The sequence below is a fragment of the Carlito syrichta genome, unplaced genomic scaffold (assembly GCF_000164805.1).
Source record: "Carlito syrichta isolate Samal-C Ts95f unplaced genomic scaffold, Tarsius_syrichta-2.0.1 Scaffold303210, whole genome shotgun sequence".
Classification (NCBI taxonomy): Eukaryota; Metazoa; Chordata; class Mammalia; order Primates; family Tarsiidae; genus Carlito; species Carlito syrichta.
In genome coordinates this window covers 72,528-98,451 of record NW_007247306.1, presented here as the reverse complement: position 1 = coordinate 98,451, position 25,924 = coordinate 72,528, and the positions used below count along the sequence as shown (strand labels likewise).

The 25,924-nt window shown below is 45.7% G+C and overlaps 1 protein-coding gene and 1 long non-coding RNA gene across 2 annotated transcripts; one reads left to right on the top strand and one right to left on the bottom strand.

The window, feature by feature from the left end:
- Nucleotides 1-162: 162 nt before the first annotated feature.
- LOC110595643 lies at nucleotides 163-11,290 on the bottom strand. Its single transcript, XR_002481964.1, has 3 exons — nucleotides 11,202-11,290; nucleotides 10,383-10,559; nucleotides 163-277 (listed from the first exon to the last, which is right to left on the bottom strand). It is a non-coding gene; the product is annotated as an uncharacterized LOC110595643 (long non-coding RNA).
- MPL (MPL proto-oncogene, thrombopoietin receptor) lies at nucleotides 10,986-25,703 on the top strand. The gene is given in 12 exon segments (XM_008058084.1): nucleotides 10,986-11,064; nucleotides 11,216-11,348; nucleotides 11,666-11,844; nucleotides 12,362-12,660; nucleotides 13,030-13,186; nucleotides 13,447-13,573; nucleotides 18,155-18,339; nucleotides 18,500-18,642; nucleotides 20,841-21,000; nucleotides 21,271-21,367; nucleotides 25,166-25,253; nucleotides 25,449-25,703. Coding segments are annotated over 12 exon segments (1,902 nt in total).
- The last annotated feature ends 221 nt before the right edge of the window (nucleotides 25,704-25,924 follow it).

The window sequence follows — 25,924 nt, the reverse complement described above, 5'->3', positions numbered from 1 at the left end:
AATAAGACAGGGATATCTGCTCTTCCCACTTTCATTCAACATTATTCTGGAGGTTCTAACCAGAGCAGTTGGGCAAGAAAAAGAAATAAACAGCATCCAGACTGGAAAGGAGAAGTAAAACTATCTCTATTTGCAGATAACATGATAGTGTACACAGAAAATTTTAAGTCCACTAAAAAATTATTTAGAACTAATAATAAGTAAGTTCAGGACAGTTGCAGAATACAAGATTGATATACAAAAAGCAATTTTCTTCTATACACTTGCAGTGAACAACCTAAAAATGAAAATAAGAAAACAATAGATTAAAAAGAATAAAATACTTAGGAATAAATTTAACAAAGTGTGTTAAACTTACATTCTGAAAATTATAAAACATAGTTGAAATAAATAAAATCTAAATAAACAGAAAAGCATTTCATGTTCATGAATAGGAAAACTTAATTCTGGTAAGATGATAATACTTCACTACTTGGTCTACAGATTCAATACAATCCCTATCAGAATTTCAGCTGGCTTCTTTGTAGAAATTGACAAGTATTTTAAATTCATATGTAACTGCAAGGAACCCAGCTAGAATAGTCAAAACAATCTTGAAAAAGTGGAACAAAGTTGGAGAACTTAACACTTTCAGATTTCAAAACTTACTACAAAGAAGCAAAAATCAAGACTGTATGGTACTGGCAAAAGGGTAGACATATAGATCAATGGAGTAGAATTGAGAGTTTAGACCTAAGCCCACGTGTCTATGGTCGACTGATTTTCAACAAAGGTGTCAAGGTTATTCCATGGGGAAGAAATAGTCTTCAATAAATGGTGCTGGGACAACTGGACAGCCACATGCAAAAGAACAAAGTTGGACTTCTACCCAAATACCAAATACAAAAATGAACTCCATTAGGCATGGTGGCTCACGCCTCTAATCTCAGCACTTTGGGAGGCCAATGCAGGAGGATCGCTTGAGCCCAGAAGTTCAAGTTCAGCCTGGGCAACATAGTGAGACCTTGTCTTTACAAAAAATAAAAATATAAAAAATAGCCAAGCATGATAGCACACGCCTGTAGTCTCAGCTACTCAGGAGGCTGAAGCAGGAGGATCACTTGACCCCAGGAATTTGAGGCTGTGGTAAGCCATGATTGTGTCCCCAATTTGACCCCAACTCAAAAAAAAAACCCAATTAACTCAAAGTAGATCAAAGACCTAAATATTTGAGCCAAAACTATAAAACCTTTAGAAGAAAGCATAGGAGTAAATCATCATGACCTCTGATTTGCCAGTAGATTCTTAGACCTGGCAGCAAAGGTACAAGTAACAAAATCAAAAATACATAAATTAGACTTCATCAAAATTAAAAACTTTTGTGCATCAAAGGACACTATCAAGAAGGTGAAAAGACAACCACAGAATGAAAAAACAAATTTGTAAGCCATATATCTTATGAGACATGTATATAGACTATATAAAGTCTTACAACTCATTAGTAAAGAGACAGATAACCCATTTTTTTTTAATGGGTACAGGATCTGAATAGACATTTCTCCAAAGAAAATATGCAAATGACCAATGAGCACATGAAAAGATGTTACTGTACTCCAGCCTGGGCAACTGAGTTAAACCCTGTCTCTAAGGAAAAAAAAGGATTTTAATTTAACTTAAAAGAAGGAATATTCAACATGATTAGTCACCAGGAAATGCAAATCAAACCAAAATGAGATATCACTTCACACCCACTAAGAGAGCTATAATCAAAAAGATAAGTGTTGGCAAGGAAAAAGTGGAACTGTCATATACTGCTAGTAGGAATGTAAAATTGTGAAGCCTCTTTGGAAAATAGTCTGGTAGTTCCTTAAACATATAGGAACACTTGGCCAGGCACACTGACTCATGTCTGTAATCCTAGCATTTGGGGAGGCTGAGGTAGAAGGATTGTTTGAGGCTAGAAGTTTGAGACCAGCCTAGGCAACATAGGGAGACTCTGTCTCTACAAAAAAAATTTTTTAAATAGCCAGACAAGGTGGCATGTGCCTCTAGTCTCAGCTACTTGGGAGGCTAAGGTGGGAGGAATTCTTAAGCCCAGGAATTTGAGGCTGCAGTAAGCTCTGATCATGCTACTGCACTTCAGCCTCGGCCACAGAGCAAGACCGTCTCTAAGAAAATAAAAATAAAATAAAATAAAACATATGGGAACTTTAGAGACCCAGAAATTCCACTCCTAGATATATACTCAAAAGAATGAAAATACACAGCCATACAAAAACTTAAACATGAATGTTTATAGCAACCTTATTCATAATAATCTAAAAATGGAAACCACTCAAATGTTCATCAACTAATAAATGGATAAATTAATATAGTATATCCATACAGTGGAATATTATTTAGCCATTAAAAGGGAAGGAAGTACTAATACATGCTAAAATGTCAATGAACATTAAAAATACCATGCTAAGTGAAAAGCCAGTCACAAAAGATTTCCTATGGTAGTTGTAAGTTATGGTCTGGCCATGTGTTCTTTGAGCTGTGGTCACCATGTTTTCCTAAGATTTGGCCCCCTCCCCTTCCTTGGGGAGGTAAATCAATCTCTCTCTCTCTCTCTCTCTGTCTCTCTCTCTCTCTCTCTCTCACTTGCTTTCTAAATAAACTATATTTTCCAACCTAAAAAAAAAAAGAAAGAAATCTCCATATCTACAGAGATAGAAACAGTGCTTAAGGGCTGAGAGGAAGTTGGAGGGATAAGAGGGTGAAAGTAAAAGGTATAGGATGTAAAGAAATCTTACAACTCAATAATAAAGAGACAGATAACCCATATTTTTTAATGGGCAAAGGATCTGATTGGCATTTCTCCAAAGAAAATATGCAAGTAAAGATATGAACAGACACTTCACAAAAGAAGACATCCGAGCAGCCAACAAACACATGAAGAAATGCTCAACCTCACTAATCATCAGGGAGATGCAAATCAAAACCACACTGAGATACCACCTAACTCCAGTCAGAATGGCAATTATCAACAACTCAAAAAATAACAGCTGCTGGAGAGGGTGTGGTGAAAAGGGAACACTTCTACACTGTTGGTGGGAGTGTAAACTAGTGCAACCTCTGTGGAAAGCAGTGTGGCGATTCCTAAAAGCTCTAAAAATTGACCTTCCATATGACCCTGCAATCCCCCTACTGGGAATATACCCTGAAGAACACAAATCACTCTATAAAAAAGATACCTGCACACGTATGTTTATCGCAGTGTTGTTCACAATAGCAAGAACCTGGAAACAACCATGCTGCCCATCAAAAGAGGACTGGATTTTTAAAATGTGGTACATATACACGATGGAATACTATGCAGCCATAAAAAAGAACAAAATCATGAATTTCACAGCAACCTGGATGGAACTAGAGTCTATAATACTGAGTGACCTCTCACAGAAACAAAGATCCGAGTATCACATGTTCTCACTCATATAATGGACCTTGAACATCCAATGTAATATGATAAGAAAATGACTGACGGTACTGGGAAACTATGGGGGGGGATGGGATTAACAGTAGCAAATATCTGTCTGGGGATGGGAAAACACCTCTAATCAACAGGGTGCCTGAATGAAATGTAATTGTACACCTAACCCTTAACTGTACCCCACAAAACCATAATAAAAAATATTGATTAATAAAAAAAAAAAAAAAAAAGAAAATATGCAAGTGACCAATAAGCACATGAAAAGATGTGATAAAAATGTTCTAAACTTGACCATGGTTGCACTTATTTGTGAATATACTAAAAACTATTGAATTATACACATTAAATGGGTGAGTTGTTTGGAATGTGAATTGTATCTCAATAAAGTTGCAGAGTTTTTATTTGTTTTGTTTTGTTTGTTTGTTTAAGAGACAAGGTCTCGCTATGGCTGGTCCCAAACTTCTGGACTCAAGCAATCTTCCCACTTTGGCCTCCCAAGGTGCTGGGATTAGACACCATGCCCGGCCCTAAGCTGTTTTTTTTTTTTTAAATGAAGGCATGGAGATCAATGAAAGACTACTACAGTGTAGGTGAAAGGATGGTGTGGTAGAACTGGGAGAAATACTACAGATAAAAAATGGACAAGGATTGATTATGGGAATAAAGGAGAAGGAAGAGTCTAGGATTACTGCCAAGCTTCTGTTTACATGGCAGGTTGATGGAGACGCCCGTCACTAAAAGGAGAAAAATAGCTAATGCTTACATGGTATTTAATTGTCAGGCCCTGTTCCAAGCACTTTGCACATATTAATTCATACAGTCTTCAAAACCCCTGTTAGGTAAGTGTCATTATTATTATCCTCATTTTACAGAAGAGGAAACAGGCTCAGACAGGGTTAGTATTTTGGCTAAAGTCTGACGGTTGGTAAGTGGCAGAGCTGGTATTCAAACCCAGATATTCTAGCTCCAGAGTCCCTCTCTTTGCCACAGAACTCTGCTGCTTCTCCAGCACAGTGAGCAAGGGCCAGATTTGGATAAAGTACACTTCCAAATTCAACACAGATACATCAATCACATACTATGTGTCAGGTTGCTCTCAGGCACCCTCCACCAACAGAAGGTCCCCACATTCCCACTGTGGCACCATGGAGACCCAGAGTCTCACTACAAACAAGTCAGGAAACCAGGCACAGAGCACGGTCCTAAATGCTCAGCTTCGCCTGCACCTACCTATTCCAGCTTCAGTTCTCACTCCTTCATTCAACGGTCACATTCTCACTGTAGATGGCCTGGGCTGGGCCAGGCATGGAGTAAGAGACCAGCCTAGCAGCACAAATTTGTTTCCAGAGAAATTATGAAAAAGGCAAGAGAAAAAGTCTCATTAGCCAGGCAGCTGGGAAAGGCAAACCTGGTGAGCACTTTATCCGAAGGGTCTCCCTGCAACCCATCCTGGCAGCAAAAAATGGAACTCCCACTAGGCAGCCCTGAGTCATTCATTCCCTTCTGCCCCCAAGGAAGAGGAGATTTCCTGCAGGGCCTCTGGGTAGCTCAGTCTCCTCCCACAGGCTGTGTGCATCCTCTTATCTCACCCCAGGCCCTCTCCTGGGGCAGGGCAGGCAAACCAGAAGCTGGTCCTCCTATTTCCTCAGCAGGCCTTGGATCAGGAGTCAGAGAGAGCTCAGCAGCCTTAAGTAAAGTCATCTCAGGAGCCAAGATGTCTCATGGAGACCAGAGAACAGAGAGCTGACCAAATTGGATCCCGTGAAGCTCTCCCCCTTGGGGTTACTTGCTGGGTAACTGCCAGTCCTTTTCCCATTTACTTGAATTACACCTCTCCAGATGCCTGTTTTGAACTCAGCCTCATCCTGTGGGAGAGACTCACACCAGGCCCTGCACCAAGCAGGTAATTTTAAATAAATGAAACAGAGGAAACAGTTATAATGTGATCCTAGTCAGAGGTGTCTATGCAATGGTTAAAAGAACAAAAGCCAAACAGACCTGAATTCAAATCTCAGTCCTACCCTTTAATAGTGACTCTGAACAACTCATTTAGTCCTTTTGAGCCTTGGTTTTCTTTCCTGTAAAGTGAAGACAAGGGTACCTAACACAGTCATTGTGTGATGAAATAAGACAATGCATTCCCATAGTGCTGGTAAATAACAAGTGCTCATTATAGGTAGCTGGTAGGATACTGGTAAGAGAGGGAGTCAGGGAGGAGGAGGCAGGCCCACTCCCAGGAGGAGTGAGTTCAAATGACAGTCCCTACTTGGGAGTTCACGTCTTGTCTCACTAGAGTAGAGGCGTAGCACAGCTTTTACTTGTAAGGAGCCCCCAACAGAGGCATAAATTTCTATGGGGACTCAGGGGAAGGAAAGATTATGCATGTGTAACCCAAATGTCCTCAAGGCTTGCAGCCCTTTGGGGTCACCTCTCCCATTTATGTCTAATTAGAATAGCTCGGTTCCTACTCTATATCCTCTGGGAAGTCCATGCCCTCTTCTGTTTTTACCAGGACTCTCCAAGGTTTACATCCTAGGACTGCCTCTCAATCTGAATTTCCTGTTCTTACTAAATTCTTGGTCACTGGGCTGCTTACTTTGTGTGGTTCCCATCTTCTCTCAACTCTTTGGATATCATTACCTCTTTCCCTTCATTCCTAAAGCACTGGGAATGTGAGGTTTTGTGTACAGGACACTTTTACTGAATGTTTGGGCATGTTCTGGGGAAGCTAAACATTCGCAGAAGAGGGAGCAAACCTAACACTGAATTTCTCGCTGGTTGACCTTTCTTCTCCTCTAATTGCTGTCTTTCACTTACTGGCTCGCCTCCTTTTTCTCTGTAGTTACCACAAGATGCTCCAAAATTCCTATTTATTTTATATTCAGCAAATATGCTTCCTATCTAGGCCATGCCCAACGGCCCTCCTCTCTTTAAAACAAATAGGTCCATCAAGTTGTTTTTGATCACAAAAGAGCTATGGCGCCTCTGAAAGGGATGCAGAATTGTATTTTTCTTTTTTAATTAGACTTTCCCTTCATTACATATAGTTGGGAGTGGGGGAGGGCATAAAAAAGGACTCCTAAGGAGTAATGACTTGGGAACAGATGTTGAATCACAAAGAAATTTCCAGCAGGCTTCTAAGTGGGGAAGTTCTGTACCTGGGGAAGCAATGGGAACAAGGTCCTGTGGCAAGAAAGGGGAGTGAGCTTGGGAACTAGGGAATGGAACATCAAGAGGGAGAGATTCCAGCAATGGGTGGGCGCAAAGGCAGTAAAGGTTTCTATGCTCCAGTATGGAGACACGAGGCTTTGTCCAAAGGATCGTGTGGAGCCACAGACGTTTTAGACAGGGAAAGAAAAAAAGCAAATTTGAACCTCAGAAAAAGTACTGAGAAAGGAGATACCATTTGTCACCTATCAGAATAGCAAACTTAAAACACTGACAAAGGTGTGGGAGTAAACACAGCGCCTGAACACACTGCTAGGAGTAAAAATGGAACAATCGTTTTAGGGAGAAATTTGGCAATGTTGGAAAAGATGGAAAGACAGAGAGTCTTAGTGCCTAGAGCTACCTGTCCCAGACTTTCTTACTGGACAAAAATGGCAGGTGTGTGGAAATGTGGAAAGATGGGAAGACAGGGCAAGCATACAGCTCCAGGCTCCCGAGAGCCAATAGCTTATTCTCTTCCCAACTCCCTGCTCAGTGACATCATAATAATAGCTTGAAACTGGTCATTACATGGTACTTATACCATAAAAAGCAGCAAATTCTACAAAATAGGGTTTCCCCATCCCCTCAAGCCAGTTTTTTGGGGGTTTTTTTTGAGTTGGAGTCTCACTCTGTCGCCCAGACTGGAGTGCAGTGGCCGCTCCCAGCCACCACAGCCTCGACCTGCTGGGCTCCGGCGATACTTCCACCTCAGCCTTCCAAGGAGCTGGAACTACAGGCGCGCGCAACCACGTCCAGCTAATTTTTTGATTTATTGTAGAGATGAGGTCTCGCCAAGTTGCCCAGGCAGGTCTCAAACCCACGGGCTCAGGCAATCCACTCACCTCAGCCTCCCAAAGGCGCGGGATTACAGGCTGAACCACCGAGCCCAGCTTCCCTCGAGCCAGTTTTACGGCACACTACTAGTTGGGTCAATCCTCATCCAGAAACCCCTTGAGTTCTCTGAGCAATAGCTACCCAGAGATCAAGTACCAGCTTTCTTTTCTGAGTCAGAATCTTAGTCTGTCACCCAGGCTTGAGTGCAGTGGCACTATCAGGGCCACCACATCCTCTGTTCACTGGGCTTAGGTAATTCTTCCGCCTCAGCCCCCCAAGTAGCTGGAACTACAGGCATGTGCCAACACATCCAGCTAATTTTTAAATTTATTTTGGGACAAGATCTCTCCAAGTTGCCCAAGCTGGTCTCAAACCCCTGGGCTCAGGCAGTCCTCTTGCCTCCACCTCCCAAAGTGCTGGAATTACAGGCATGAGTCACTGCACTCAGCTAAGCACCAGCTTTTGTAAGCCAAGACTTTAGCCTTATATCCCAACAGAAAAACTCAGGCCTGCTGAGTGGGACTGCACCTTAAAGAGCACACAGGTCTCCATAACCAAAGCAGGCAGACCTAAGTTGGCCTCCTTTCTCACAGGCCTGTCCCAGTTCCTGTTTAATGTTCTAAAGACATCAAGGCTGGGGGAGGCAGCTCTTTCCACCTGTGTGGAAGCAGAATAAAATGGGGAAATGACAGGAACAAGTAGCTGGACCTCCTCTCATGCAGCAGCAGAAAGCCTCCATCTCAACTCTCTGACAGTCATGGACAAGTCCCTAGTGGGTTCTGTGCCATGGAAGACATAGGACTTAGCAAGGACTTGGATGGAGGGGTGGAGGGAGAATGAGGTTTGAGGATAACTCTCAGTTTTAGCCTTAGATGCCTAGGTAGCCTATGTGAGATGCAGAACAGAGGAAGAAAAGATCGAAGTGGGGGGGGGGCCTTAGTAATAGTTCCATTTGGGGACTTGGTGAGTGTGAAGTGCCTGTGGAACAACAAGTCGAAACATCTGATAAGTCACTGCAAATTTGAAGTTCAAGGGAGTGAGGAGTTTCGGGAGTGGCCAGTATGTAGACAGAATGGAAGCCACGCAATCACTCAGACAATATGAAGAACTGAGTGAGGACATGGGAGCAGCAAGACGAAAGGAAAGAGCAACCAAGAAGGAAACTGAGAGGGAATGTTACAGGAGGTAGGAGGAAGTCAAGAGAATGTGACACTGTGGAACCAAGGAAGAAGAATCTCAGGCTGAGTACATTGAAGGTTAAGATGAGAGGTGCATTGAGGTTATCGTGGCAGATTGAGAGTGAAGAAGAAAGTAGTGGAAGATAAGCTTCAAGTAGGCAGGAGCCAGGTTGGGCAGGGCCTGGCACTTCATCAGGAGGTGTCTGAGTTGCATTCTAAGTGCACTGGAATCAGGAAGAGTCATTGCTTGATAATTTTTTTTTTAAGTGCACTGGGAAACTTTCTTTGGAGAATTTTAAGAAGGGAGTGAAGACATCTGACGTGCATTTTAAATATATCACTCTGTTGTGTGGAGGATAGCCTGAAGGGAGCAGGAATGGAGGCAGAAACACCAGTTAGGAAGCCTTTGCAGTAACCCAGATTTGGACTAGGATGGTAAGAGTGGAGGTGGTAAAACGTGTCAGATTCAGGGTACACTTTGAAGGAAGGTCTGACAGGATTTGCTAATTAATTGGATGTGGAGTAAGAAAAAGACAGGAATCAAGGAGTACTGAGAGTTTTGGCTTGAGCAACTGAGTAGATGATGGCACTAATTACGGAGATGGACAAAACCAGAGGGAAAAAAAGAAAATAAAAAATAAAACAGGTTTAGGGATGGGAACAAAAATCCAGAGTTTGATTTGGGCCACATTAAGTATAATATGCCTGTTAGACATGCAAGTGGAGAAACCAAGTAGACAGCTATCTAAATCTGGGGCCTAGCAAAGAAGTCACAGGTAGAGACATTCATTTTGAAGTCAGCAGATACATAGCAAGCAAAGCCATGAGACTGCATGAACATTACAGTTGTGGTTCTCCCTCACTAGATCTGACAAAAGTTTGGGTAGCTCTTGAATGCACACTGAAAGAGACAACTAAAGTCTTTACCATTGGTCCTTGTAACCTGAGAGCCCGGTAGGGCTACAAACAAACCTGGCTCTAAGACCGCTTGCAGAGAAATGGTGCCAGAGAAACTAAGACTTTACAGAAGAACTGAAGGACTTCCATCCATTCCCCACCTCCCACAATTGTTAGTAAAGTTATTTCAGAAGGAGGAAGAGAGGAAGGTGATACTGAGGTCACTTAGTCTGTAGAGCCAGGAATGGGAGCCCCAGCAGAGATCTGACAGGCTAAATGTGGAAGCCAATGGTGGCTGTATACCCACCCCCCAACTCCCCTCCTGCCCGTCCCTTCCCCTGATCGTGTCAATGACCCTAGAATTGGCCTAAAATCCACCCACAGTTACAGCATTCGCAAGAGGAGGCCCGGGGCTCACTGACAGGATCAGATCCACTATTCTGCTTGGAAGGTGAAGAAGATGAGCACAAGTTGAAGAGCTGAGACCAGCCATCCCCTTATTCTGAGCAAACCAGATAAAAGTTCTGAAGACCACTGCATCTCAAACTTTAACATATATTCGAATCATTTGGGGATTTTGGTAAAACGCAGATTCTGCTTTAGTAGTCTGAGGCGGGGCCCGAGATTCTGCATTTCTCACAAGCTCCCAGGTAACACTATTGCTGCTGGTCTACAAACCACACTTTGAGTAGCAAGGAGTTAGCAGCAGCTATGGAGGTTGCCCACGATGGAGGGGCATTTCCAGTTCTGGGGAGAATGTGTTGATTCATGCACCAAGTCACAGAATCTATGAAAGTGGAAATACCCACCATTTGGCCATGGTTGTGTGAGAGAGAGGCATTTCTCAGCAGATTACACCTCCCAAGAGCATAGCATGGTTGTTATGCGCTTCGGTTCTGAAGGTTGACCTCTCAAGCTTTATCTTTTAGTACATATGTAATCTTGGGCAAATCGTTAACTTCTCTGCACCTCAATTTTCCGCGTTTCTGTAATGGAAATAGCAAGACTATTGTGAAGCTTGTCTGCGACAATAGGTACAAAGTGCTTAACACATGGCAGCATAGTAAGTGTTCAGTAAATGTTACCATTCTGATATTATATTTTTCTATAATAGTTAACACAGACACATACAGAGGTTTCTGCTCCTTGTAGCGCATAGTCAAATATATAATGCCCGTCTTCCTTCCAAAAGGCCGATGTCCTCTCTTTTAAATTCTTCTTACCCTCCTGCCCACTCCCCCTTCCCTGGCCCCTGGCCCCAGTGTGGTCTGGACGGGCCCCAGAGGGGCAGGGACAGCGACAGGACGTGGGGCTGTATCTGACAGGAACCCGAGGGGCTGGACCGGGAGGGGATTGGGGCCCGGCTTCCTGAAGGGAGGATGGGCTAAGGCAGGCACACAGTGCTGGAGAAGATGCCCTCCTGGGCCCTCTTCATGATCACCTCCTGCCTCCTTCTGGCCCCCCAAAACCTGGCACAAGTCATCAGCCAAGGTGAGGTGTGCAGAGGGTGGAGATTACCTATGCCCGGGGAGAGGGAGCCCTGGGAGGAGATGTAGAGTAGGAGACTCCCACTGGTCCCCCACTGGTTGCCCATAAACATGCTTGGGAGGACCCAGAGCCCAACTCACCAGCTGTTCCTCAGATGTCTCCTTGCCGGCCTCGGACTCAGAGCCCCTGAACTGTTTCTCCCGAACATTTGAGGATCTCACTTGCTTCTGGGATGAGGAAGAGGAAGCACCCAGTGGGACATACCAGCTGCTGTATGCCTACCCAGGGTAGGTGTTGGGCTGTGCCCCACTCCCCATAGATCTGTCCCTATACTTAGCTCAGTTGAGTCCCACTCCAATGGCTTCCCTGTCTTTGCTCCTATCAGAAAACTCCTCCAAGTACATGCCCTAAATAGCCAATTTATGAACAGACATGCTTTGTATATATGTGGGCCCCATCTCAAGCCCCTGCATAATCCCTAATTCCACCTATCCCAAGCAGTAAGAAAGAAAAGTGTACTGGAAACAGAAGTTGTGCAGGGGCCCAGGTCTGGGTCCTCAGGGCTGAGCATGGTGGCTGTGTAGGGACCTCTCCTGTCCAACAGGGAGAAGCCCCGTGCCTGCTCCCTGAGTTCCCAGAGTGTGCCCCCTCTTGGAATCCGGTACGTGTGCCAGTTTCCAGTCCAGGATGAAGTACGCCTCTTCTTTCCACTGCACCTCTGGGTGAAGAACATGCTCCTGAACAAGACTCAAACCCAGCGAGTGCTCTTTGTGGACAGTGTGGGTAAGGGCCCTGGTACCGTCCCTAGAGTCAGATTTGTCAGTGCTCTTCCAGGACAGCATGGATGCCCCGTTCCCACACCCCTGGAGGCACCTCAAAACTCCCTTATCATTCCCCCCAGTCTTGGCACCCAGAGCAAGACTTATCCCACAGATCATTTCACACTAGGGACACCCTGGTCCTCCCATTATCAACATACTCATTTATTTACCCATTCAACACTTACAGAGTCCCTACTGTGTGCCAGACACTGATAGGTGTTGAGGATACAGAGCTTAAAAGAGATCCCTGCTTTTAAGGCACACTAAGTCAAACAAACCATTATGCTGCAATGAGGTCACTATTCCCATGAGAACAGGAGACGGGACCTTTCCAGCCTGCCCTCCAGGAGAATGATGATTTGTGATCTTTTTGAACCCAGACACTACCCCCAATTCAGCCCCAGCACCCCTCTGCAGTCCATGAGTTAAGTCATAGACTGTGGTACTCAGAGTTTTGATGTGCCCTGTCTCCTCCTCAGGCCTGCCAGCTCCCCCCAGTATCATCAAGGCCACAGGAGGGAGCCAGCCAGGGGAACTTCAGATCAGCTGGGAGGCCCCAGCTCCTGAAATCAGTGATTTCCTGAGGCATGAACTCCGCTACGGCCCCAAGGATCCCAAGAACTCCACTGGTCCCACAGTCGTGCAGCTGATCGCCACAGAAACCTGCTGCCCAGTTCTGCAGAGACCAAACTTGACCCCTGCTCTGGACCAGCCTCCATGTGCTCAGCCCACAACACCCTCACAGGATGGACAACAGCAGGTGTCGCTGACTAGATAAGTATTTTGGCCTTCTGCTCCATCTCCTATCCCCTACTCCCAATTTTGCCCCAGGAGAGGACAGGCTACACTTGGGGGATTCCAGACTGGGTTGGTCCTTGGGGAGTTAGTATAGGCTCTGATTAGCCCTCCGGAGCCATGTCTATTTAAGGGCCTCCCATTCTGGGTCATTCGCACTGACAAAATTGAGGCCTTTCAGGCCTCATTAATGGAGATTTCCCTAAAAAGCTCAAGAACCCACTAACCTGGCCCCTAGTCTGTGTGCATATCTATCCAGTAAGGAGCTGAGCTCCTCTCCATAGAGGTGCTGTGATGCCTCAAAAACCAGGGATGGAGGCCTAGATTGTGAGGCTGGGGTTTTTCTCCCAAGGCTCTGACAGCAATGGGAGGAAGCTGCCTCATCTCAGGGCTCCAGCCTGGCAATTCCTACTGGCTCCAGCTGCGTAGTCAACCTGATGGAGTCTCCCTCCGTGGCTCCTGGGGATCCTGGTCCTTCCCTGTGACCGTGGATCTGCCTGGGGATGCAGGTGAGTCAACAAAAGGAATAGGGAAATGGGGAAGAGATTTTTTTTTTAAATGTTCTCTAGGTTGGGCTGAATCTGAAAAACTCTGGGAACTATGGTCCTTCCTAAGGACCTCAAACTCACCATTAGACAGGATGAACTATGTTCATGGACAGAAGAGAGAACAAGGGTCAATGGTCTAAGTTATGTGCTTAGAAAGGATCTGAATACCCAATAGAGTAGGGACACATGGATCCTGATGGGACTTACTTCTTTGATCTCAGTGGCAATTGGACTGCAATGCTTTACCTTGGACCTGAAAAACGTTACCTGTCAGTGGAAGCAACAGGACCATGCTAGCTCCCAAGGCTTCTTCTACCACAGCAGGGCATGGTGTTGCCCTAGGGACAGGTGAGAATTGAACTGTTGATTGAATCTGCTGTCATGGGAGAGAGCCACAATCTTGCAGAAAGAAAAAAGAGATTGTCCTAGGTCTTCTTCACACTCCTCCCTTGTCCCAAAACCAAACAGCCTCCATGGTCTCTTATCTATTCTCTCATTCTCCAATGGGTATTTTACTTTTCAGCCTCTTTCTATTTTCACTGGAATGCCTTGGTTTAGTCCAGCCTTAATCATATCACCTGGACCACTGCAACAGCTTACAGTCTCATTCATCTCCAATTTATCCCCCATGCTGCTAACAGAGTGAACTTTGTTAAGCTCAGTCTTTTCATGATTCTTTGTAAAATTCTAACTTTGCATGGTCTTCCCCTACTCAAATATGTACTGCATCTTTCCATTATACAAAATTTAGCCTGCCCTTCACGTACTGCCTCCAAAACACCTCACTAATCCTCCATCCTCTCCAGATCCAGCTCCAAACCATATTCTGTTGATTTTACCTACTAAATATCTCTAGAATCTGTCCACTTTGGTCTATCACTGCCATTACCCTAGTATAACCCATCATCATCTCTCTCATTTATGGTACTAAAAAGACCTAGTAATTGATCGCTTTGAATCTGCCAAATCATTCTCCACATAGGAGCTGGAGGGATCTTTTTTTTTTTTGAGTCGGAATCTTACTCTGTCACCCAGGCTAGAATGCAGTGGCATACTCACAGTCACCACAGTCTCAACCTGCTGGGCTCAGATGATCCTTCCGCCTCAGCCTTCTAAGTAGCTGGAACCACAGGCATGTGCCACCATGCCCAGCTGATTTTTTTATTTATTGTAGGGACAAAATCTCACCATGTGGCTCAGGCTCATCCCAAACCCCTGATCCCAGGTGATTACTTCAGGATTCTCTCACCTCTGCCTCCCAAAGTGCTGGGATTACAGGTGTAAGCCACTGTGCCCAGCCCTGGAGGGATCTTTTAAAAGTACAAAAATGAACAAAGCATGCCTTGTTTTAAAATTTTCAATAGTTTCCCACTGGTCTTAGGATAAAGAAAGGAACTCTATCAAGGACTTAAAAAGTTCTAAGAGACTCAGACTGACCTATGCCTTCAGCTTCATCTATACCAGGCTGCCCTTTGCACCCTATGCTCTGGCACTGGCCTTCCTTGGTTTCTTCATATCTGGCATATTCCCTCTGGCCTCTAGGCTTTGCACATGCTCTTGTCTTTACTTAACTTCTACTTATCCTTCGGATCTCACCTCAAGTGTCACTTCCTCAGGGAACCCTCCCTTGACCTTCCTTATTAGATCCACTACCACGATTCTACATTCTTGTTGTATCATGTATGTACCTCTCCTTAAGTACTGATCATAGTCACAATTTTATGCTTACATTTTAGTGATTATTTGATTGATAATAAAAATCTCTCTCACAACTCCAGCTGAGAAAGGTTGATCTTGACTAAAAATGATCCATGAGGGAAAAGTCGGTGTCCACTTTTACTCACCAATATATTCTCACCTACCATAGTACCTGGAACACAGTAGGTACTCAGTAAAAATTGTTGAGCTAATGAATTGTGAAAAGGCCACTATTAACAATTGTAATGTATTATTCCAATTTTTTTCTATGCATTTACAAATGTCTGTGTATAAGATTTAACTTGTAATATAAATTGGATCACATTTATATATGTATAATTTTGCTAACTCATTATTTTGCTTGGAGATTTTTACAAAAAAGTGTAACTATTTATTTATTTATGTGAGTCACAGTCTTACTCTGCCACCTAAGCTGGAGTGCAGTGGCATGGTCACGGCCACTGTACCCTCAACCTGCTGGGCTCAGTCCAGTTCAGTCCTTCCACTGGGACTACAGGCATGTGCCACCAAGCCAAGCTAATTTTTTGATTTATTGTAGAGACGAGGTCTCACCATGTTTCTCAGGCTGGTCTCGAACCCCCAGGCTCAGGCAATCATCTCACCTCCACCTCCCAAAGTGCTGGGATTACAGGCGTGAGCCACTACGCCCTGCCACTAATTCTTTTTAATAATTGTACAGAGATGTCATGAGTGGATTAAAGGGTGGCAAAACGGAAGTCATAATTTCCTCCACCAAAACCTACTCTTCCTCTCATTGTCCTCCATTCTACCATCAAGTCAGTTTTCAAGGCCTGAAAAGTAGAAATCATCCTGGACTTCTCCCATTACTATATCTTCCAGAGCCAATCAGAAACAGTCTTGTCATTTCTACTTCTTCAATATCTCTTGGATCGTCTCTTTTCCTCCATTCCACTGCCACTACCTTGTTTTCATACCCTCATTATTTTTCACAGGAAAAACCACAACAGTGTCCTAATGGACTTCTCTGGACTTCTAGTCTGTCTTCACAAATCCTTTCTACAAACTGCAGTAGAATGATCTTCCTAAAGCACAAAGTTAATTATAACACTTCCCTGCTTAAAATCCTTAAATGTCTTCATAATTACTACAATATTACATTCAAGCGCCCCAGAAAAGTCACAAGTGATCCATGACATGGACTGCAGTCTCACCATTTACCACCAGGCACTCTATGTTAAAACCATATGCACCACTTAGAATTTCCCCCAAAGCACGACACTCACTCTTTTTTTTTTTTAATTTTTAAACAATGCATTTTATTTTGTTTTGTTTTGTTTTTTTGAGTTGGAGTCTCACTCTGTCGCCCAGACTGGAGTGCAGTGGCCGCTCCTGGCCACCGCTGCCTCGACCTCCCAGGCTCCAGTGACCCTTCCGCCTCAGCCTTCCAAGTAGCCGGAATTACAGGCATGCACTACCACGCCCAGCTGATTTTTTTGATTTACTGTAGAGATGAGGTCTTGCCCAGGCGGGTCTCGAACCCGCAGGCTCAGGCAATCCACTCACCTCAGCCTCCCAAAGGCGCAGGATTACAGGCTGAGCCACTGAGCCCGGCACGGCACTCTCTTATCTGTGCACAAGCATGTGCCTGAGACGCCTGTTTGTCCCCTTTGCCTATCCTATTTTTAGTCCAAAACTCAGTCTAAACATTGTCTTATTCAGGAAGCTTCTCTGGCCCTCCCAGTACAGGTTAGATCCTGCTCCCTGATGCTCCCAAGTTGGCCTTTGTATATCACAGAAAAGTATCATCTGTTTTTCTGTCTCTCTCACTAAAATGAGAGTTCCTTGAAGATTATTCCTCTGTGCACTCATGGGACCTAGCACAGTGCCTGACATATAACATCAATTATTTGTTGAATAAATGGGTAAACATAAGTGATAAATAATTTTAGTGATGGCAAGCCACTTAGGGTTATAATCAAGAGGGAGACACGATTCATTTGTTTAGTGAACAATTATTGAGGGTGACTATGTGCCAGGCACTGGGGATAGAATAACAAATAAAACAAAAAAGGTTCCAGCATTGCTGAGGAGGAGGGAAGAAGAAGGAGACAAGAGAGTAAAGAAATAATATGATACAGAGAGACTAAGGGGTGGGGGATGTTAAATGGTCAGGAAAAGCCTCACCAGGGTAGTGACAAGATGAGCTGAGATCTAAGTGGCAAGAAGGAATGAGACACATGAAGACCTGCAGTCACAGCAATTCAGGGCAAAAGCAAAGAGTGAGACAGTGCATTTGGCATATTTGTGGCACAGAAAGAAGGCCCGTGTGGATGAAGGGTGAGAAACCAACATAAGAATCTTAGGAGATGAGAATGGCAAGGTAAGAAGGAACCAAATCATACAGAGTCCTATAGACCACCAGGCCTGTGGTGTAGTTTGGATTTTATTCCAAGTAGAATAAGGAGCCACTGAAAGATGTGAAGCAGAAAAGAGACATGATATGATTTATATTTTTAAAATATATGTTTCTCTGTGAAATAATAAATAAGAATAGAAGCAGAATCACCAGTTAGAAATTTGCCTTAATCCAGGCAAGGGATAATGGTGGTTCCATCTAATATAGCAGTGACAAAGATAAAAATAAACAGAATTATGATATATTCTGGACATTATCATATCAACATTTTTGGCAGCAAATCCTGGCAGCTGTGTGGAGAAAAAAATTAAAGGCAGTGACGAAAATGGAGATAGGAAAGCCAGCTAGGAGGCTGTTGTAATAATCTAATAATGAAATAACACACAGGAGTAAGAGGGATGCTATATAAGAACAATTTAAAAATATAGGATATTTTCCTCCAGAAAGATGAAGGCTCTTTAATATTTGAAACAATCCTGTGAGGTAGGTTATCATTAACTCATTTTACAAATGGAAGGAAATTGAGGCAGAGTTAAATCAAGTAATTGGCCCAAAGTTATACACAGGTAAGCCAAGACCTGAACTCTAAAGCCCATGGCTGTTTTCACATATCATGCAAGCTCCTTTCTCAAAGGGAAGCAGCTGGACATAAAAGTGGACTTCAGAAAATAAAATATCATAGCATGAAGACAGAGGGAAAGCCCTGGAGGCCTGTTCAAGGGAGGAGTTAGAGATTATAACCCACGTAGGCCATCATTCTTGTGGGATGAGAAGAACTGGTATTAGTCTCTAGAAGAGGTCTGATTCAATGATTCTATGGGTCTGGTTCTTAGATACCCCATCTGGGAGAAATGTGAAGAGGAAGAGAAGACAAATCCAGGATTACAGATCCCCCAGTTCTCCCGCTGCCACTTCAAGTCACGGAATGACAGTGTTATTCACACTCTTGTGGAGGTGACCACAGCTCAGGGTGCTGTTCACAGCTACCTAGGTTCCCCTTTCTGGATCCACCAGGCTGGTAAGAACTTTCTTCCCCATTTCTCCCACACAGTTCCCATACCCACCGAATCTGACTCTATGCCCAGGATCCCCAGCTAACACTTCTGACCCACGGCCCTGGTGGCATGATGCCTCATGCACAGAAGGGCTTAAGCTAGTCCTTGCTGACATCCCTGTAGTGCTCGTCCCCACCCCAAACTTGCACTGGAGGGAGGTCTCCAGTGGGCAGCTGGAATTGGAGTGGCAGCACTCATCATCCTGGGCAGCCCAAGAGACCTGCTATCAGCTCCGATACACTGGAGAAGGCCATCAGGACTGGAAGGTATAGTCAAGCAACAGATGCTCACAGACCTCACTACACAAGGCATTCCTGCAGTTTACCATGTCTGTTATCAGGAGTGAGAGGGTCCGTGTATTCGTGTCTGGGCTAGTATACCTGTCTAGCTGACTCAACTGATGTCTTAATCTCTCTTGAGCATCTGACCCTACTGGCTACTCCCACTGAATATTTTCTCTTCTTTTTGCCTTTGGGATTTCAGTCTGCCCAGATTTTCTCCCTGCCTCTCTGATTGAACTTCTCACTCTCTTCTCCTGTCTTCTCCTTTCCACTTTTCTGTAATATGCTGTGCTTCCTAGAGTCCCATCCTAGGCTTTTTTCCCCTCATGACAAATAGATATGTTCTTCCTAGGTGAGTGCTTCAACTTCACAGTTTTAATGACTCTACATTAAAATGATCCAAATTTTACCACTCCTACCCCCATACGGAAAGGAATTTACAAACTACAGGCAAATTACCTAAACTGTTGAAGACTGTTTCCTCATTGGTGAGATAGGGATAAAGTTATCTACCTTACCGAATTATAGAAAAATTAAATAATGTATATAAATACCTAGCACAGACCGGGCTCGGTGGCTCAGCCTGTAATCCCAGCACTTTGGGAGGCTGAGGTGAGCGGATTGCCTGAGCCCGCGGGTTTGAGACCTACCTGGGCAACTTGGCGAGACCTCATCTCTACAATCAATCAAAAACTAGCCGGGCGTGGTAGCACGCACCTGTAGTTCCAGTTACTCGGAAGGCTGAGGCGGAAGGATCACCAGAGCCCAGCAGGCGAGGCTGCGGTGGCCGGGAGCGGCCACTGCACTCCAGTCTGAGCAACAGAGTGAGACTCCAACTCAATAAATAAATAAATACCTAGCACACTGCCTAGCATAGATATATGCATATATATGCATATAGAAGGTGCTCAATATATATTAGTTAAATATTAGGTTCTTTGTCTACTTTTATTCTCACTTATCACATATATATGCATCTATATACTTCTAACTAGACAGTTCTACCAAAACCCTCCCCCAAGACATTTCAGAATCAATCTATTCAAAACCGAACTCATCTTCCTCCCCAAGCTTTACTTTTATATTGAGATATAACTTATATACAATAAAGTATACAGATCTTAAATATACAATAAGTTTGTACATGTGTATACACCCACATACCCATAACCAGGACCAAGAGTTCCAGCATCCCAGAAGCTCCTATGCCCCCTTACAGTCAGTCCCCCATCACCAAGGGTAACCACTCTCCTGACATCACCATTGATTCATTTCGACTGTTATTGAACCCTACAGTATGGCTTCCTCAAACTTAGTTCTCCTTTGTTTCCTGTCTCTGGCCATGGGCACCTACAATTCACCTACCCAGGAACCCAAGTCTGGAAGCACCCTTGATTCTTCCCTTTCCTTTATCCTTTCCCTCTATTCATCAACAAATTGAGTACAATAATGTACTAACAGTACTGAAATCCCTACGTGGCCTGCCTGAGTCTCCTCTGTGACCATTCAGCCTTCCCATCCATGCTTACAGCACACTAAACGATTCTACCAAGCACCTCAGGTGGCATTAAATGCCTCTTTGGGCTCCCATGGTGCCTTGTGCTAATTAATTGTTGTGATTATTTACCTATTTGGACGTCTCCTCATTTGACACGTAAGAGACTGCTTTCTTTCCTTTCCCCCAGTGCCTAGTCCAATGTTTGGCATATCGCAACGTTCACAGCTGTTTGCTAAGTCTTCCTGCTTCTACATTGTGCTTGCACCCCAGCACCTAGCATAAGCTGGCATCCTCTGCGGCATGAGTATTATTTGTGGTCTGATCTGTGTGGTTCTCTGAGCGTGTCTCGGGTCTCCGTCGCCCGACCTGGAGTTGGCCAGGGTGTGTGCACCGGAAGCTCTGCCGAGGGTGCGCCAGGGGTGCTCGTGTCAAGGAGCCGAGGTCTGCGTCCTGGGGCGTGTATCCCAGCGCATTTCTCCTCGGGCCCGGAGCAGACCGGTTAGGGGGAGGCTCCCGGCCATGGTGCTCTATCCTGCACGTTTCTACCGGGAAGGGTGTTTCGTGCAGGTGGGGCTCTTTGTGGAGATTCCCTACCGCCCGGGGATTCACAGCGGTAGGAGTTGCGCCAAACAGATGCCGGCTGTCGAGGCCCGGACGCCGGGCCACCGCACGCTTTTCTGCGCAGGTGCTGGAGCCGCCCCTCGGGGCCCGGGGAGGAACCCTGGAACTACGCCCGCGATCTCGCTACCGTTTACAGCTGCGCGCCAGGCTCAGTGGCCCCACCTACCAAGGCCCCTGGAGCGCCTGGTCCAACCCCGCGAGGGTGGAGACCGCCTCAGACACCGGTGAGGACCGGGCTAGGTCAAGCCCGGCCAACGCCGCACTGCGGCTGCGTGAGGGAGGGGCGGGGCGTCGGGAAGGGGCGGGGCGCTGGGCGCGGCTAGGGGCAGTGTCTGGCCGCGGCTAGGGGCAGTGTCTGGCCGCACCGATCAGCTGGTGCGCCCGTCTGCAGTGCCCAGAGGCAGTTAGGGGCGGAGCCAGAAAAAAGAACTGGCGGGCCTGGGGGCGGGGCTCCAGCCAGGATGGGCGGAGGTCTGAGTGTTTTTGTCCTCTAGCCTGGATCTCCTTGGTGACCGCTCTGCTCCTAGTGCTGGGCCTCAGCTCCCTCCTGGGCCTGCTGCTGCTGAGGTGGCAGTTTCCTGCGCACTACAGGTACTGAACCCGCCAGGCGGGAGGCGGGCCGTGGACCGGGTGGGGCCGAAGGACTCTAAAAGAGCATCCTAGGGTCGCTCTATGACACCCGCTCTCTGGACCACCGCACGGCCACACCTATGGCTTCAACCGCTTTCTGTGCGTCTCCTCTGGGAATCGCACCGGCTCCTTACACTATAACATTCCCATTATACGGGACACCTCAAACAGCCCCACCTCCTGCTGCTTATCCCGGAAGGCTACAGTCCTTCCTTCATCCAGGGCAAAACACTTAGACATCTCCCTCCTCACCCCACCCCTATCCAATCGACCACCAGGTCTGATCATTCCACCTCCTAAACCTTGTTCAAACAGTGGCCCCCTTTCTCCCTCTCTCTCTCTCTCTTTTTTTTGTTGTTGGAGTCTCACTCTTGTCATCCAGGCTGGAGCGCAGTAGCACACTCACAGCCACCGCAGCATCGACCTGCTGGGCTCAGGCGATACTTCCGCTTCAGGCTTCCAAGTAGCTGGAACTACAGGCACACGCCACTATGCCCGGCTAGTTTTTGTGATTTATTGTAGAGATGAGGGCTCACCAAGTTACCCAGGCTAGTCTCAAACCCCCAGGCTGAGGCAATCCTCTCGCCTCAACCTCCCAAAGTGCCGGGTTTACAGACTGAGCCAACGCGCCCGGCCCTTTTTTTTTTTTTTTGAGTTGGAGTCTCACTGTCGCCCAGGCTGGAGTGCCCTGGCACACTCACAGCCACCCCAGCATCAACCTGCTGGGCTCCGGTGATCTTTCCGCCTCAGTCTCCCAAGTAGTCAGAACTACAGGCTCACGCTACCACGCCTGGCTAATTTTTTATTGTAGAGACGATGTCTCGCCAAGTTGCCCGGGCTGGTCTCAAACCCGCGGGGTCAGGCAATCCACTCGCCTCGGCCTCCCAAAGTGCTGGGATTACAGGCTGAGCCACCGAACCCGGCCTATGGCCCCCTTTTTCTAACCCTGCAGACACTTCCTGACTGAAACGGAGCCTCTTTTCCCCTCCAGTCTACCCTGACACAGCCACCAGAATAATCTTTCTAAAATGCAAACATGAACCTATCATTCCCCTCCTTAAATCCCTTTAATAGTTCCCAGGACATAGTCCAGGCTACATAGGATAACAAGCACAGCTCTGCAAAATCTGACCCCTGCCAGCACTTCCACCATCCTCTACATGCATCAGCTTTGCCAAACTGCTGGTGATTTTTTCCACAAGTCAGGTGGTTTACTTCTCAGTGCCTTTGCACATAATGTCCCCTCTGCCTGAAATATCCTCCCTGTCTGACTAAACCCATTCATCTTTAAATAACTTTCTTCACCAACTCTTAAAACACTTTTCCTGACCATCCCCCATTGGCCACCATTTTGTGCTCCAATACCATACCAGTAGCACTTTACCGCATTCATTTCTTTATATATCTTCTATTATACCTTACTTGGTCATCTTTAAATCCTTAGTGCAGTGCCTGCCAAAAGCAGGCCCTTAAATAAATGTTATTAATGAATGACTCATTTATGTGGGAAGACTAAAGCTGAGGAGAAATGCCTTCGGAGGCTATAAACATGAAGGATAGAATTTATCCCACCTCCAGTCCTTCGAGTGGTAACATCTGCTCTTTTTTTTTTTGAGTTGGAGTATCACTCTGTTGCCCAGACTGGAGAGCAGTGGCATGCTTATGGCCGTTGCAGCCTCGACTTACTGGGCTCGGGCGATCCTTCTGCCTCAGCCTTCTGAGTAGCTGGAACCACAGGCATGAGCCACTACACCCAGCCAATTTGTTGATTTATTGTAGAGACGAAGACTCACCAAGCTGCCCAGACTGGTCTCGAACCCCTTGGGCTCAGGCAGTCCTCTTGCCTCAGCCTCCCAAAGTGCTGGGGTTATAGGCTTCAGCCACCTCATCCAGCACATCTGCTGATTCTAGAAGACTTAGCTCAGAGGTCAGTTCTCCCAGGCAGAGTCTTTTGATGGTCCCAGGCTGGGCCAGGTGCTGCGTTCATGAGCTCCTGTCTCCCTTTGAACATGGCTCTCTTCGAATTTGTTTTTTTTTTTTTTTTAATCAGTATTTTTTATTATGGTTTTGTGGGGTACAGTTAAGGGTTAGGTGTACAATTACGTTTCATTCAGGCACCCTGTTGATAAGAGGTGTGAATTTCTAATCTGGTCCTATATATGAGCAGACTGCAAGTTAGCCTCCACACAGGTAGCCAAATCCAAAAGAGTTGGGAGAGAAAGGAAGACGGGCTGCTGAGCCAGGCATACTCAGTTCCTTTTCCCCAACTTACCAAGTCACTGCTCCTCCCCTAGAAAGATATGAATGAGGTCACTGAAGTGGCCTGAAATGTTGTTCAGCTAAAGTCCCTACACAAATATAAGACTGAAGAATTAGAGGTTACCCCAACACACCTGAATCCATACTCTTCCCAGATACACCACCCTCGCCAGTAACTTAGTAATAAGCTCCACTGGTTCTTTTCATTCATTCAACTAATTTCTTGAGCACCTCCTGTGAGCCAGACACAATTCTATACCCTGAACAGGAGTGAACAAATGGACAAACTCTCTGCTCTCACAGAGCATAAGTTTAAGTGAAGTGAGAGACAAAAAAAATGTATGCACATTTTAAGTATGACGTTCACTCAAAAGATGGTGTTAATTCAACGAATGCTATCATCACCATGCAACACGCAGGACAAGGAAAATGGCAGAAGCATGGCTGAGCAAATGTCATACAACATATTGCTACTGTAATTTAATTCAACTTAAAAAAAGTAATACCTATATAACATCTCTTAAAATGTGTATACTTTTTTGGGGACCCCCTGTATAACAATTAATAAATGTACAAGCCAAGTGCCAGAAAGAAAAACAGAGCAGCAGGAGACAGAGAATGGTGGGGAAGGGAAGTGGAACAATCTATAGTAGCCCCCCTTTATCCGCAGATTTGCTTTTTGCAGTTTCAGTTACCCATAGTCAACCAAGGTTGAAAAATATTAAATGAAAGATTCCAGAAATACACAATTCATAAATTTTAATTGTGCACCATTCTGAGTAGCATGATGAAATCTCTTGCCATTCTTCTCCGTCCGCCTGGGATGTAAATCATCCCCTTGTCCAGTGAATCCATACTGTATATGCCTCCTGCCCGTTAGTCACTTAGCAGCCATCTTGGTAACCAGATCAACTATATCACAGTGCTGTGTTTATTACTTATTTTACTTAATAAGGGCCCCAAAATGCAAGAGTAATGATGCTGGTATATTGTTCTAATTGTTCTATTTTATAATTATTGTTACTCTTACTGTGCCTAATTTACAAACTTTCTCATAGGTATGTATGAATAGGAAAAACCATAGTATTTATAGGGCTCAGTACTATCTGCAGTTTCAGGCATTCACTGGGGGTCTTGGAACATATCCCCCATGGATAAGTGGGGACTACTATGTTTTCAGGCAGGGTAACTGGGATGACATTTAAGTAGAGACCTAAATGAAATGAGGGAATGAGTTGACTGTTCCAGGCAGAAAGAACAGAAAGTGCAAAGGCCCTGAAGCAGGAGTGTTTGAGGCACCACCATTTGTTGCCCTGGCCCACCACCAAATTCCCTCCCCCACCTGAGGTTTTCTTCTTACTTTATTGCCTGGACCATGCTATTTTCTCTCAAGCCTTACTCCCTCCCCTCAATGCCTCCCTACCATCACACCTCAGTGCTCTTCTCATCCCTTCCAACTCATTCCTATGACTCAGTCTCCTCCTCGTCCTTCTCCCCTAGAAGACTGAGGCATGCTCTGTGGCCCTCCCTTCCAGACCTGCACCGGGTCCTAGGCCAGTACCTTAGGGATACTGCAGCTCTGAGTCCAGTGAGTATGCTCTCCTCTGCTGTCCCACCACCGGTGTTGGATCCTTGCCCCCGCAACACAACTTGCTCAAGGTCCGTGCCTACCAGGGTAACATCCCCAGGCACTACCCACTTCCCAGTTCTCCTGCCTACACAGTCCACCCCTTCCTCCCACAGGATCTACTCTAATCCAGCTCCTCTCCCTCATTTCTCCCAGCCTAAGGCCGCAGTCTCTGACGCCTATGAAGAAGTGGAACCCAGCCTCCTTGAAATCCTACCCAAGTCCTCAGAGAGGACTCCCTTGCCCCTGTGTTCCTCCCAGGTCCAGACAGACTACCGAGGATTGCAGCCTTCTTGCCTGGGGACCATGCCCCTGTCTGTATGCCCACCCATGGCTGAGCCGGGGTCCTGCTGTACCACCCACATTGCCAACCATTCCTACCTACCGCTAAGCTGTTGGCAGCAGCCCTGAGGGCAGGTGCCTCACTCCCAGCACCCTGAACAGATCTAAACCTTCTAGACCTCTCTGTGAACCTCCCCAACACCAGCACCTCAGACCTCACCTCCACTCCCCTCTGTCTACCCTCACAGGTGGGCTTCATAGCACAGATCTTGCTATACTGCTGCTAACATAAGTCCAAGATCCTTTCTCCACAGGCAGGCTCACTTAACTAAGCCCCTCTTTTACCTTCT